The 12,786-nt window shown below is 36.1% G+C and overlaps 1 protein-coding gene across 2 annotated transcripts; it reads right to left on the reverse strand.

Annotated features, from left to right (window-relative positions):
* Nucleotides 1–7,215: 7,215 nt before the first annotated feature.
* On the reverse strand, nt 7,216–12,178 carry LOC145008602 (disease resistance protein Roq1-like). Of its 2 annotated transcripts, none has more exons than XM_078967184.1 (5): nt 11,593–12,178; nt 9,933–11,031; nt 9,635–9,847; nt 8,154–8,948; nt 7,216–8,077 (listed from the first exon to the last, which is right to left on the reverse strand). In XM_078967184.1, the coding sequence occupies exons 1-5, from the start codon at nt 12,093–12,095 to the stop codon at nt 7,517–7,519; spliced, it is 3,171 nt and encodes a 1,056-aa protein (XP_078823310.1). In that variant the 5' UTR covers nt 12,096–12,178; the 3' UTR covers nt 7,216–7,516. The 2 variants fall into 2 exon arrangements, with proteins under 2 accessions (XP_078823310.1, XP_078823311.1); XM_078967185.1 differs by having other exon boundaries at nt 9,933–10,972; nt 11,593–11,905.
* Nucleotides 12,179–12,786: the final 608 nt, after the last annotated feature.

A 12,786-nucleotide genomic window follows, 5' to 3' on the forward strand; every position in this document is an offset into this window, starting at 1 on the left:
AAATCACACGGTTTGACTTGGTATCAAAGCCAAGAAACCTCTTGCCGCCTCCAACCCTAAATCTGGTCGATTTTTTTCTTTCTTCTCTTCTTCTTCCGATCACCTACACATGGTTGTTGTTATTGCCTTTGCTGCTGCAGTGAAAACAACCTACAACACTCACAAATTCGCCTTCACCCTCTCTCCTACAAACTATGGTTTCTGGAAGGTGATGATCGAACCATTCTTAACTACTAACCATCTAATTGGCTATGTAGATGGCACCATTCAACACCCTGAACAGAAAGTTAAAACATGAGATGCAATAACTGATAACCCTGGTTATCTCCCTTGGATTGCTAGCGATGCACATGTTAGAATGATCATTCTGTCAACAATTTCTGAAGCATCCTTCCAACATGTTCAAGGTACAACTTCTAGAGATATTTGGCTTTCCTTAGAACATGCATAAGCACCAAATTCTGCCTCTCGTGAATACACGTTAAAAACACAACTACTTCTCATAGAGATGAAAGAAGATGAAACTCCACTTAAATATCTCAGTCGTGCAATGGAATATGCATCAGCTCTCGCCAACATTGGCGAACCTATGAAGGACAAAGACTTAGTTATGCATACCATCTCAGGTTTACGAGATGAGTATAATGGTTTGAAATCAAACCTCTTGGTACGTCAACCACCAGTCACTTTTAATGATCTGGATGCCCTCTTGTCTGACCATGACTACATGATTAACAAATAAGCCTCCTTGCCGAGTATCACTTCACCACAGGTCTATGTTGCTACAACTAGAGATAATTCTATTACTTCTTTACCTGATCTTGCTGCTATTCGGTCTCAACTTAACAACCTGCAGCTGTTAGCCTCTTAATTAGGGTGTCAACTAAATCATATGGGCTCACAAAACACCCAACCCCAGGCTTACTATGCCTCCCGACCATCAAAGAACCGAGGTAACCAAAACTGCTGAGGCACTTTTCATGGTAAATCACGAGGTAACCAGCATTACCGAAGTCGTGACACCAACTCCAACACTCGCCCATTTCAGTGGGCATCCACTCAGAACATTGTGTATGGTCACTACAACCATTGTTGTATAGGTCACCTACCATCTCAGTGCCCAAATCAGCCTAACATGTCCAACCATCAAGCTAATATCGCCACCTGTTCTGATTTTGCATCTACATCAGCAGCCACATGGTTCACAGATACTGGTGCAAATAGTCATGCTACTCCTGACTTATCAAACCTAGACAACTCTGAAGCATATCATGGTAATGACTCACTCTCTGTTGGTGACGGTAACCCTCTTCCTATTCTTCATATTGGTTCATCAAAATATTTTTCTCCTAACAAAATCTTTAATCTTACAAACGTTCTCCATGTTCCTCAACTTCACAAGAATATTTTATCTGTCCAACAATTTTTTCAAGATAATGATGTTTATTTTTATTTTCACACTGCGTTCTTTGTTGTAAAGGATGAGGCTACCCACACTATCATTCTTTCGGATCTAAGCAATAACGGGCTCTACTCGCTTCGTTTTCCTCAGCTCCAGCCCCTCCCCAAGCTCGCCTTCACAGCCATCAAAGCTTCATTTGTCACTTGGCATCAATGTCTCGGTCATCCACACGAGCAAGTTTTTAATTCTATTTTTTCTAGGTGTTCTTTGCTAATTTCTACAAAACTCAGTTCCTCTTTATGTACTTCTTGTCAGTTGGAAAAATCTTCTAAGCTTTCATTACATAACTCTACTTTTCATAATAATAAAATTTTAGATTTGGTTTATTGTGATTTTTGGGGACCCTCTCCCACAATCTCTTCTGATGGTCATAAATATTTTCTCTTATGTGTTGATCATTACACTAGATACATGTGGTTTTATCAACTTGCACATAAATCTGATGTATACTCTACATTTACAAATTTCACTACTATGGTTGAACGACAATTCAAAACCAAACTCAAAAGTGTACAAACTGATTGGGGAGGGGAATTCCATTCTCTCACTTCCTTTTTCACAAACCTTGGAATCATTCATCGACTCTCCTAAGTCCTGTCCTCATACCAGTGAACAAAATGGAATTGTTGAGCATCGTCATCGCCATGTTGTGGAAACCGGTCTTGCTCTACTTGCCCAATCCCATCTCCCATAACGCTTTTGGGATTTTGCCTTTGAAACTGTTGTTTATCTTATAAATCGTCTTCCATCTAGAATCTCCTCCAATAAATCTCCCTTTCAACAAGTCTACAACCGAAAACTGGACTACTTATTTCTTCGTGTTTTTGGTTGTCAATGTTTTCCTTATCTTCGTCCCTATAATCATCACAAGATTGATTTCCGTTCCACACCATGTGCTTTCCTTGGCTACAGTCCTATCCACCATGGTTGTGGTTGTCTTGATCCTACTGCCGAACGCATATACATAGCCCGCCATGTTCGTTTCAATGAACATGTTTTCCCATTCAACTCTTCACCACCACAACTAGAGACTTCCCCTACCCCTCCTTATATCTCTATCTTTCCTACACCACCTCCCACTATTGATCTTGATCCCGTTTACACTACCCACTCCAACTCAACAAACACTCATCCACACTCCTTTTCCTCTACTCCATCCCCTCTGCCCCACCTCTTCCTCGGTCCCGGCCTCCTAATCTTTGACAAAATCCCACACATACCTTTCGATTCGATCCATCTGCTTATACTTCCACCCGCTCCTCTACTTCCCAAACTGAACCCACTTCCTTTACTGTTGCCAACAAATCTCATGAGTGGCGTCTTGCCATGGCTGAGGAGTTTCAAGCGCTTCAAACGAATGCTACATGGACCTTAGTTCCTTATGTTAAAAATACTAATCTCATTGATTGTAAGTGGGTGTATAGGTTAAAGAAGGATCCACAAGGTAATGTTACTCTCTACAAAGCACGACTAGTAGCTAAAGGATTTAATCAACAACCGGGTGTTGACTATCATGAAACATTTAGTCCTGTGATGAAGTCAACCACCATTCGGGTCATTCTTTCTCTTGCCGTAACCAACAATTAGGCTCTTCGACAATTGGATGTGAAAAACATATTTTTACATGGTGACTTCCAAGAAATTGTTTGCATGAAACAACCTCCTGGCTTTGTTGACCCCACCAAACCAGACCATGTATGTCTTCTCCACAAGTCTCTTTACGGGATCAAGCAAGCTCCACAAGCATAGTTTAACCGGTTGTCTAGCGCTCTAACTGAACTTGGTTTTTCAGGATCCAAAACCGATCCTTCGCTCTTCATCTTCAACTCTGGTGGTACTATTGTTTATGTTTTGGTTTATGTGGACGATATTATTGTCACTGGTAACAACCAGTCAACCATTGACCACATCATAAGTCATCTCAGTTCTACTTTTTCCATTAAAGATGTAGGTCAACTTCATTATTTCTTGGGCATTGAGGTTGTTCATGATAAGAAGAATCTTGTGTTGTCTCAACATAAGTATATTCTCGAGATTCTTCAGTGGTCATGCCTCTCTGACTGCAAACCAGCTTGTTCTCGAATGAGTCCCTCTCATGTCATGACCATTGATGATAGCCTCTCAGTTTCTGATCCAACCATGTATCACCAAGTAGTTGTCGCTTTGTAATATGCTACTTTATCCCGCCCAGATATTGCATTTGCTGTGAATCGAGTATGTCAGTTTATGCATGCTCCCACATAAAACCATTGGTCTGCTGTTAAGCGTAGCCTAGGTTATTTGAAAGGCACAGCTGATCTTGGTCTCTTGATTCATCATCAATCTGGTAAACAATTGCAGTCCTTCACAAATGCTCTTTGGCAAGATTCTACTCCCTCACCTGTCCAGGTACTCTGACTCTGATTGGGCTGGCAGCCCAGTCGACCGTAGATCCATCGAGGGATTTGCCATATAATTAGGATCCAATCTTGTCTCCTGGTCTGCCCGTAAACAAAAGACGATTTCAAGGTCTTCAACTGAATCTGAGTACAAAGCTCTTGCTGACACTGTTGCAGAATTAATTTGGTTGAAAGCATTCTTGCGTGAACTTGGCATATCGGTTCCGTCTCCTCTTACTCTTTGGTGTGACAATATAGGGGCTACATATCTATCCGCCAACCATGTGTTCCATGCTCGCACTAAGCATGTCAAGGTAGATTTTCACTTTGTTCGTGAGCAGGTAGGAAGAGGTCAACTACGAGTTCAGTTTATATCTATGGGTGATCAGATCGCGAATGTTTTCACAAAGCCCTTATCTACTCATAGATTTCAGCTCCTACGGTCCAAGTTGCAGGTCGTTCCCTGCCCTCAACTTGCGGGGGAATGTTAGACTATGTAATTTAAAGTTATAATAAGTAAAGGGTATTGAAGTGTAATATTCTACTCTTTATATAGAGTTCATATGTAATTCTGTAGGAATATACAAACTCACGGTTTGACTACGTGAGTAACATGTGTTACCCACAAACGAATATTTAAACGAAAATCAATCAAAAGGACCAAAACTACACCAAAATGAAACCTAGATTAGAAGGTACGCACTTTTGTGAAACTTAGGACCGCTATCTATAATTCACTCTAAAATAGTTTAAACGCCATGTCACAAAATAATATTATTATGTATTTATCAAGGTTGTAAAAAACTCTATGCTTAGTTGACTAGCGACTAGGTCATGTCAACGCCTGCCACCTCCAGTGAAACACCCTTGAGTGACACCCCCACTTTCATCCCTCACCCACTAGAGATGGAGATGAACAACTATAATCTCGGAAAATTCCCAGCAAAACCCATAAAAATCAAAATTAAGACCCCCAAAAGAAAATCTCAAACAAAACATATATAGAAAAATGCACAAGAAAATATAAAAAATATGTAAAACAACTAATAGAAAATATTCATAAAAGTTCATCGAAAATGGTAACAAGAAAATATTAATGTAAAATATAAAACAAAGAATAAAAAAAGTTCAAAATAGTCATTTCGCATATCATAAGGATTAATATCATAATAAAATAACAAAAGATACCATAGGATGACCCCACAGAAAAATGGAACGATACACGTAAATTTTGACCCCCCAAAAAAGGGACGTTTTCATTAATTTACCCTAGAAAATATAAATAAAGTTTTGTAATAAACGTAGTCAAATAAAAACCTTTAGGTATTTAAATCAAGGGATAATGACCTGAAAGGGTAACGAACTTTCGAGTTTTGTCACATTTAGTCACTAAACTTTTTTTCGTTATCTATTTGCCATTGAACTATTGAAATTGTTCACATTTTACCCTTATGACCGGCTGTTGCCGGTCATAAGGGTAAAATGTGAACAGTTTCAATAGTTCAATGACAAATAGATAACGAAAAAAAGTTTAGTGACTAAATATGAACAAAATCGAAAGTTCGTTTCCCTCTAAAAGTTCAATGACTAAATGTGAATAAACTTTCTCTTGTATTATGTTTTAGCAAATTATTTATTTTTGTTAAATTGTAGCAACATTTGTTGATGAAGAAATCTATGAAAAAAAAAAAAAAAAACACAGAACCCTGAAAATATATTTAAAAAAAAAAAACAAAAAAACAAAACCAAAATAAAAAACCAATGGTTTGACATTTTCCAAAATAAAAAATCAAAATTTCCAATCTGATTTTGGTTTTACAAAAAAATAAACCATTCTCACTGATGTGAATTATGACCATTAGTTTGGCATGCGGAATTTGAGACATCCCATAAATATGTAGTTACAACATCGTCTAAACTTGTAATTCATAGTAAGGGGTTACAGTATCATCACATGAATACGTAGTTACAACATCGCCTGAACTCGTAATTCATCACCTACAGGTTATGGGCCTGCTGGTGTTTCCACTGGGTTGTCTAGAATAGTCTGTGGTCGCCATCTATACTCTGGTATATAACTACATCGCCACATTGTCGGTTAAGGTTATGGTATCTCCTTTCATCCTACATCACATATTCATCATCATCTATTTACCTAATTATCATCACCTATCTCTCATCATTTATTTCATCACACACCAACTATTTCATCTACCCATGTTTCATCCGCAACATATTTGTAGATATAAAATAAATATACCGTTTAAATCTTTTAAAACATGTATAAAATCGTTCATCGAACATAGACAGCAAGTATTCAAATAATATGCACACATAGCACGTAATTCATATAAAATACTTCATATATATGTGTAAGATGAAAATAACTATATATAGCATAAAAATACCATAAATGCTTCCTAACTTCGAACCCCAAGGTTTACTCTACTAAAGCTTCATATTCTCGGCTTTCTGGACCTAGAAGGGTCCAGATCTATCACACCAAAAATCTCAAGATAGCTCTACCTTTCACTCTACACACTCAAGCTCGCTAGGGTTCTTACTTATGGGAAAGGTAGTCGCAATTGAAGGCCATAAGTGCCTTTAAATATGGCTCGGGCCCAAAGATTTAGGGTTTCTGCCAACAACGCAGACTCATCGAGTCCATTCATTAATCCGAGTCATCAGTCGCGACCTTACTCGACAACTTGAGGCGTCAACTCGTCGAGTCTCTCTTCTTAACTCAAAAGAAAAATACTTAAATTATGATACCTGGAAATCCGGATGTTACATTTTGTTTTTTTATTTCATAGATTTCTTTATCAACAAATGTTGCTACAATTAAACAAAAATAAATAATTTGCTAAAACATAATACAATAGGAAGTTTGTTCACATTTAGTCATTAAACTTTTTAGAGGGAAATGAACTTTCGATTTTGTTCACATTTAGTCACTAAACTTTTTTTCGTTATCTATTTACCACTAAACTATTGAAACTGTTCACATTTTACCCTTATGACCGGTAATAGCCGGTCATAAGGGTAAAATATGAACAGTTTCAATAGTTCAATGACAAATAGATAACGAAAAAAAGTTTAGTGACTAAATGTGACAAAAGTCGAAAGTTCGTTACCCTTTCAAGTCATTATCCCTTAAATCAACTTACGTCATGTGATCTCATAATTGCAAAACTACATATATGAAATATCTTTGAAATCAATTAGTGAATAAATTACGTTGGAATATCAAATATTTTAAGGATTTAATTTAAAATGAAATACAAATGATAGTCAAAGAACTACCAAGCCTCAGAACGAAAACAAAAGTAGTATGATCCTTGTTCAGAAAACCACAAAAGTAAAAGGAGAAGGGAATTCAGGAAAGACATTGTAATGGTCAAATTAGGAAATAAAGAGAAAACCACAATCCTACACGACGACCTACCAAGACATTGAGTCAACTGATTCCTGGCGCATTTACAGGGGAAAGTGAGAGGAAAACAGATGCAAATGCCATTTCCAACGACTTTTGTTTACAACAAAAACATAAAAATAACGGCCACCACTAATCATCTATCATTTAATACAATAATGCAAATGAAAACGTTGACAACTTGGAACTATGAATTGGCAAATAGTTATTTGTGGGTATATGGGTTTGTTAGATGTTATAGTCCTAAGGTTGCCATAAAATCTCGATAGACGACTTTGAATGTTGTTGGATTTTAAATGTCCTTCTATAACCATCGTACTCATCCCAAAATTCTGAGCAATCTTTAGTGTCTTTGGTTGTTTGCACCGGCTTATATTTACTTTTTCTAGGAACGAGCTCAACTCCAACATAACTTTCAAATTCAAAGAAACTCCATTTCACATCTTCCATAGAGAATGAGATCATATTGTATGTTGAATTCAATGATGTTGTGTGACTCAACGAACTAAAGGAAACATATCCTACGAATGTTATCCCATCATCATACTCAGGGTCCACTGCTTCACTGGACCCCTGCCAAAGCTCAAATGGAGGATCTTCAGCCGCCTCCTGCTTGATGATTATATTAATATTCGGAAGTTTGTCATTTGTAAGAACCCGTATTAAGAACCCACTGTACTCATTGTACCAATCATGTGGAAGAGGCAGTGTAAACGTGTTCCCCCTAAAAGGCCTACCTACAAAACTCTTTGAACTCTGATGTTGAAGAGTGAAACTGATACAATGATCTTCAATAGCATTTCCCTGCCATGGAAAAACACATACTTATGTTTCGATTTATATATAAAGAATGCAATTAAAAATGTATGTAGAGCCAAACCTGGAGCATGGAGTGTAGTAATAAGTCACCACCAAGTGGACCTACTTTGTACCCAGCATGAAGAGAGAGTTTCCACAACCATTTACACTTTGAAATATCTCCAAATCTTTCAAGTGACCAACACTCATCCGCCATTAGAATAGCTATACTTGATGGGAGCTCTGACAATTCTGCAAGACTTAGGCAGTTTGTCACATTGAGAAATTTGAGCCTCGGAAGTCTCAAGAGACTAAAACATAATCGTGAAAACCTATTTGCTGAAAGATCGAGTTCTTGCAAGTTGGGCAATTCCCAAACAGAAGAGCCGATGTCTTCATCTCCCAAATTGCACAAGCTGAGATTCAACGTTCTTAAGTCTCTGCGAAAAAAGCATAATCGTATGTGGTTCATGTTGTTACGAGGTAAAGAAGACCCCTCTAACCAATATTTTACATTAATGCCCTTTCCTGGTTTCTGAACTTCTGTAACACCACTACTATCTAAATGAAGATGTGGTAAATTGTCCATCTTCTCTTGTTGGATCTCTGAGAGCTTAAAAAGTCCAGGGCACTCTGAGAATGAAAGGGTCTTGAGTTTCTTTAGTCGGGTAATGGGTGGAAACCTCTTAAGTCTGGAACAAGTTTCTATAGATAAGAAAACAAGCCTTTCCAAATGTCCAATCGATGGATGAATCTCTTCTAAATGCGAAGATGCAATGAGTTTGAATCTTTCAAGATTCGGAAGTCCACGAAAATCAGGTGTGATGAGTAGGTTATCCAAACCATAAAGTTCTATGATTTTTAAAGTTGGCAGATTCTGTAATATACAAGTGCCAACAAGTCAAAAGTGTCAAGGTGATAAGAATTGAATTAGAATAGGCACACTAATTCCTTCCATACTATTTCTATATGGGATAATAATGAAGCAAAACTCATTCCTTCCATCCATATATGGAAATCACTTTAAGTGTTTGATTGTTTGATTAACTATTCAAAAAACAAATAATATAAGAGTTTTGAACCAAAATCTATGATATCAATGCTGTATGATACTTATCAATCAACAAAAAACCAAAGCTTAGCAAAATAATCATATATACTAGCTATTTTAAGAAAAAACAAAACAAAACGAACTGAATTTTTGTATTTGTTAAGACAAAAGGATTTATTTTATTTATTTATTTATTTATTTTTTTTGTTATGGAGGGTGAGAGGTTACATAAATCCCAAGGATTACAATGACTAATGTGTAAATATTATATAAAACACTTTATAATTTAAAAAGTTTATTGTTATCAACAGTTCAACACAAAGGACATGTATACAATAAAGGTCCATGCTCTCAATACTATAGCAAGTTATAAAAAGATACAACCGAAGTTGTTTGATGACCATAACTCATTTCTGTATAACTACTTAGAATTTACTGTCGTTTAGTCAGGTTTATAATTCATCATCAACTTTGTTTTCATCTGTTAATTAGAGATAAACCATAAGAATTACCTTATAACCCTCCCAAAGTTGTTTTTGCAAACTGTCGTGCAATATTAGACAACAAAGCTTTCTTTGTGGAAATTTAGTAAGCAATGGACTTGCAAGATCACCTTGCCAATCAATCCACCTAAGGTTCTTCGTGTTTGCAACAACTGGAGGAAGATGTGATAATCCATATATAGTACCAGAATCATATCTTATTGCTTCAATCATGTCAACTTCCTGTGATGGAGGAACAATATGGTGTCAGGATTGATTTAAAAGTATTTCTTTATAATAAATCATGCAAAGCTAGCTTAGAGATTACCGTGGTTGCATCCATAGCACATATTGTTAGAACATCTTCCCTCTTCCAGACTCTACTATGTAACTCAGGATAGTTAGGGTCTTCCCCTCGAACAATGTGGTGTCCCAGTTCTTGCACCAGATCATGCATATCAAACCTTCCATCCAAAATGGTTATGAGAGCCTTTTGTACCAACACCTTCACTCCTATAACAGGATGAAAACCACAAGCATCAAGGATCTCCATTGCCCTATCTTTCTTCTCCCACCTAAAAAAACATGCAATATCAAGGAACAAGTCTTTCTCAACCTTTGTAAGTCCATCAAAGCTGATTTTTAGCTTTCCCACAATATCATCATTTGGGATCTCTTTCAGTCTGGCTAAAGCACTCACCCACTCATCCATGTCTTTGTCAGACAGAAAAGGACCAAGAACTGTAAGTGCTAGTGGGAGCCCCCCAGCATAAGAAACAACATCTTTTGAAAGCTGTTCATAATCTTCCTTAGGTCTGTTATCCTGGGGTGCAAGCTTGCAGAAGAGCTTAATAGCCTCATCATCATTTAACAACCTAATGTTGTGCATCAAATTTACTCTATGTACGTTTAATAAATGCTTATCTCTAGTTGTGATTATAATTCGGCTTCCTTCACCAAACCAATCATGTGATCCAGCTAATGCTTTTAGTTGGACAAGGTGATCAACATCATCCAGAACAATCAAGACCTTTCTACGGCATAACCTATCCACTATCATGCGTTTTCCTTCCTCAATGCTCCCAACCTTGACTTTATTTTGCTTCAAAACACCAGAAAGAATTTTTTCTTGCAAATTTTCCAAACCATACTTACTTGATTTCTCTCGAATATTTTCAACAAAGCAGCAACCATCAAAGTTGCTGGAGATTTCACTATAAATAGAAGATGCAAGAGTAGTCTTACCACCACCTCCAACCCCCCATATTCCAATCATACTCACACCACCTGACCCGATTTTTAACTCTGATTTCAAACGCTGCATGCGAGTCTCTATTCCAATCAGGTTGTCATTCACACTTGAAGTTACTGGATGCAAGATAGGTAAAATTGTGTTGACAATTTCTTTGATAAACTTGGATTCATGCCTACGCATTAGTAATTATACATGGATAATTAACATATGCTCACAAAGGAGGTAATTTGTTTCATGCTCTATATATGAACTAAAGAAAAAGATTCCTAAATACCCTTTATAATTTACATTCAAACGCACAACTAATATCACAAGTAGTTTGAATTTTGAAACAATTTTCTTGGGAAATATACAATATCTTTAAATAGATAAATAAAAACTAAAGCAATATGGATTTGTCATAACGTGAAGTGAGGCGTTAAGTACATAATTAGATTAGAAGTCAATGAAGTCCATCATAACTTATTAAACCTTATCCATAATCCTAGATCACAACCAGGTTACATTAATTCTTTTTGTAATCCTACTTAACTCTTGCCACATGGATGTGGGATATCTTTTAACTTGCCAAAATTGTTATGTGATCTAATCAAAGCCTCTATTTATCAACATCATAAAAATATCTGAAATGTCTGTATAAAAAGCCTATAAAGGACAAGTATAAATGTCTTTGAGAACACACATGTCAAAGCATATATATGACACAAAAACAAAGAAGAAAATAAAAAATAACCTGTTGGCAATGTCCTTGGATTCCCACCCAGCAATGTTACTTGCATCCACAAGGGTTTTTCTCCAAGATTCAACCTTGGTCTTGTTCTCCAACTCATGTTTGGCAAACGCTTCTGCATACTTCCCTTTTTGCTTTCGTAATTCAGAGGGATCCACATCATAAAATATGGGTAGAACGATTTGGCCCCTTGTATTCTTGCAGTTCATAATATACACAAGTTCATCTAAGCACCACGATGAGTTTGCATAGTTTTCAGAGAATACAATGATGGCAATTTGTGATTCTTCGATTGCCTTCATAAGCGATGGACCGATTGATTCACCCCGAGTAAGTGTTTCATCATCCTTATAAGTGTATATCCCATTTTGTTCAAGAGCTGAATAGAGATGACCCACAAAAGAATTGCGAGTATCTTCTCCTCTAAAACTAAGAAAAACATGGTACTTCCATGACCGGAAAGAAAAGGCCGGAGCACAAGGAGAAGATGATGAGGAAGATGCCATCAATGTATTGATTTGTTGAGATAGAAGATGTATATATACAAAGATGAGAGTATCCAAGAATATCTTAATCTTAACACATGATATTTTCAATATAAAGTGAGTTGTTTTCCCATTGATGATTTGCTGGGATAAAATATATGTGGTTGAGCGCTTTATGGAATGAATTATATTATTTCCAAGAAATTTCCAATTAAACAAAAGCTCAAGAAATATCTTACAGTTGACCATTTCTAAAATTCAAATAACTTGTAAATTTTATAATAATAATAATAATAATAATAATAATAATAATAATTATTATTATTATTATTATTATTAAAATGGTTGAAAATCTTTCTTTACACAGTAATGTTTCCCTTAATTTTGTCATCCAAACACCATTTTCATAGAAATTTAGATTCTAATTCCACCACATTCCCTCATATATATATATATATATATATATATATATATATATATATATATATATATATATATATATATATATATATATATATATATATATATATATATATATATATATATATATATACTAGCAGTGTACCCGCGCAAAGCGGCGGGGCGTGTAAATTCTTTTGGTGATATGTTTTCTCTACAAAAATGTTATTTTACAAAAGAAAGTACATGTCGAAGACAAAATAATCAAACTATGGTGTTATTTGGGAGATGAAGTCATTTTTTGTTCCTGGAC

Source organism: Lactuca saligna, chromosome 8 (assembly GCF_052625555.1).
Source record: "Lactuca saligna cultivar CGN05327 chromosome 8, ASM5262555v1, whole genome shotgun sequence".
Taxonomy (NCBI): domain Eukaryota; kingdom Viridiplantae; phylum Streptophyta; class Magnoliopsida; order Asterales; family Asteraceae; genus Lactuca; species Lactuca saligna.

Coding starts and splice junctions, on each gene's coding strand:
- LOC145008602 (XM_078967184.1), bottom strand. CDS start 12,095: ATGGCATCTTCCTCATCATCTTCTCCTTGTGCTCCGGCCTTTTCTTTC. Junction 8,949..9,634: donor AACTTTGGGAGGGTTATAAG/GTAATTCTTATG, acceptor TGTATATTACAG/AATCTGCCAACTTTAAAAAT. Junction 8,078..8,153: donor TACTACACTCCATGCTCCAG/GTTTGGCTCTAC, acceptor TTTCCATGGCAG/GGAAATGCTATTGAAGATCA.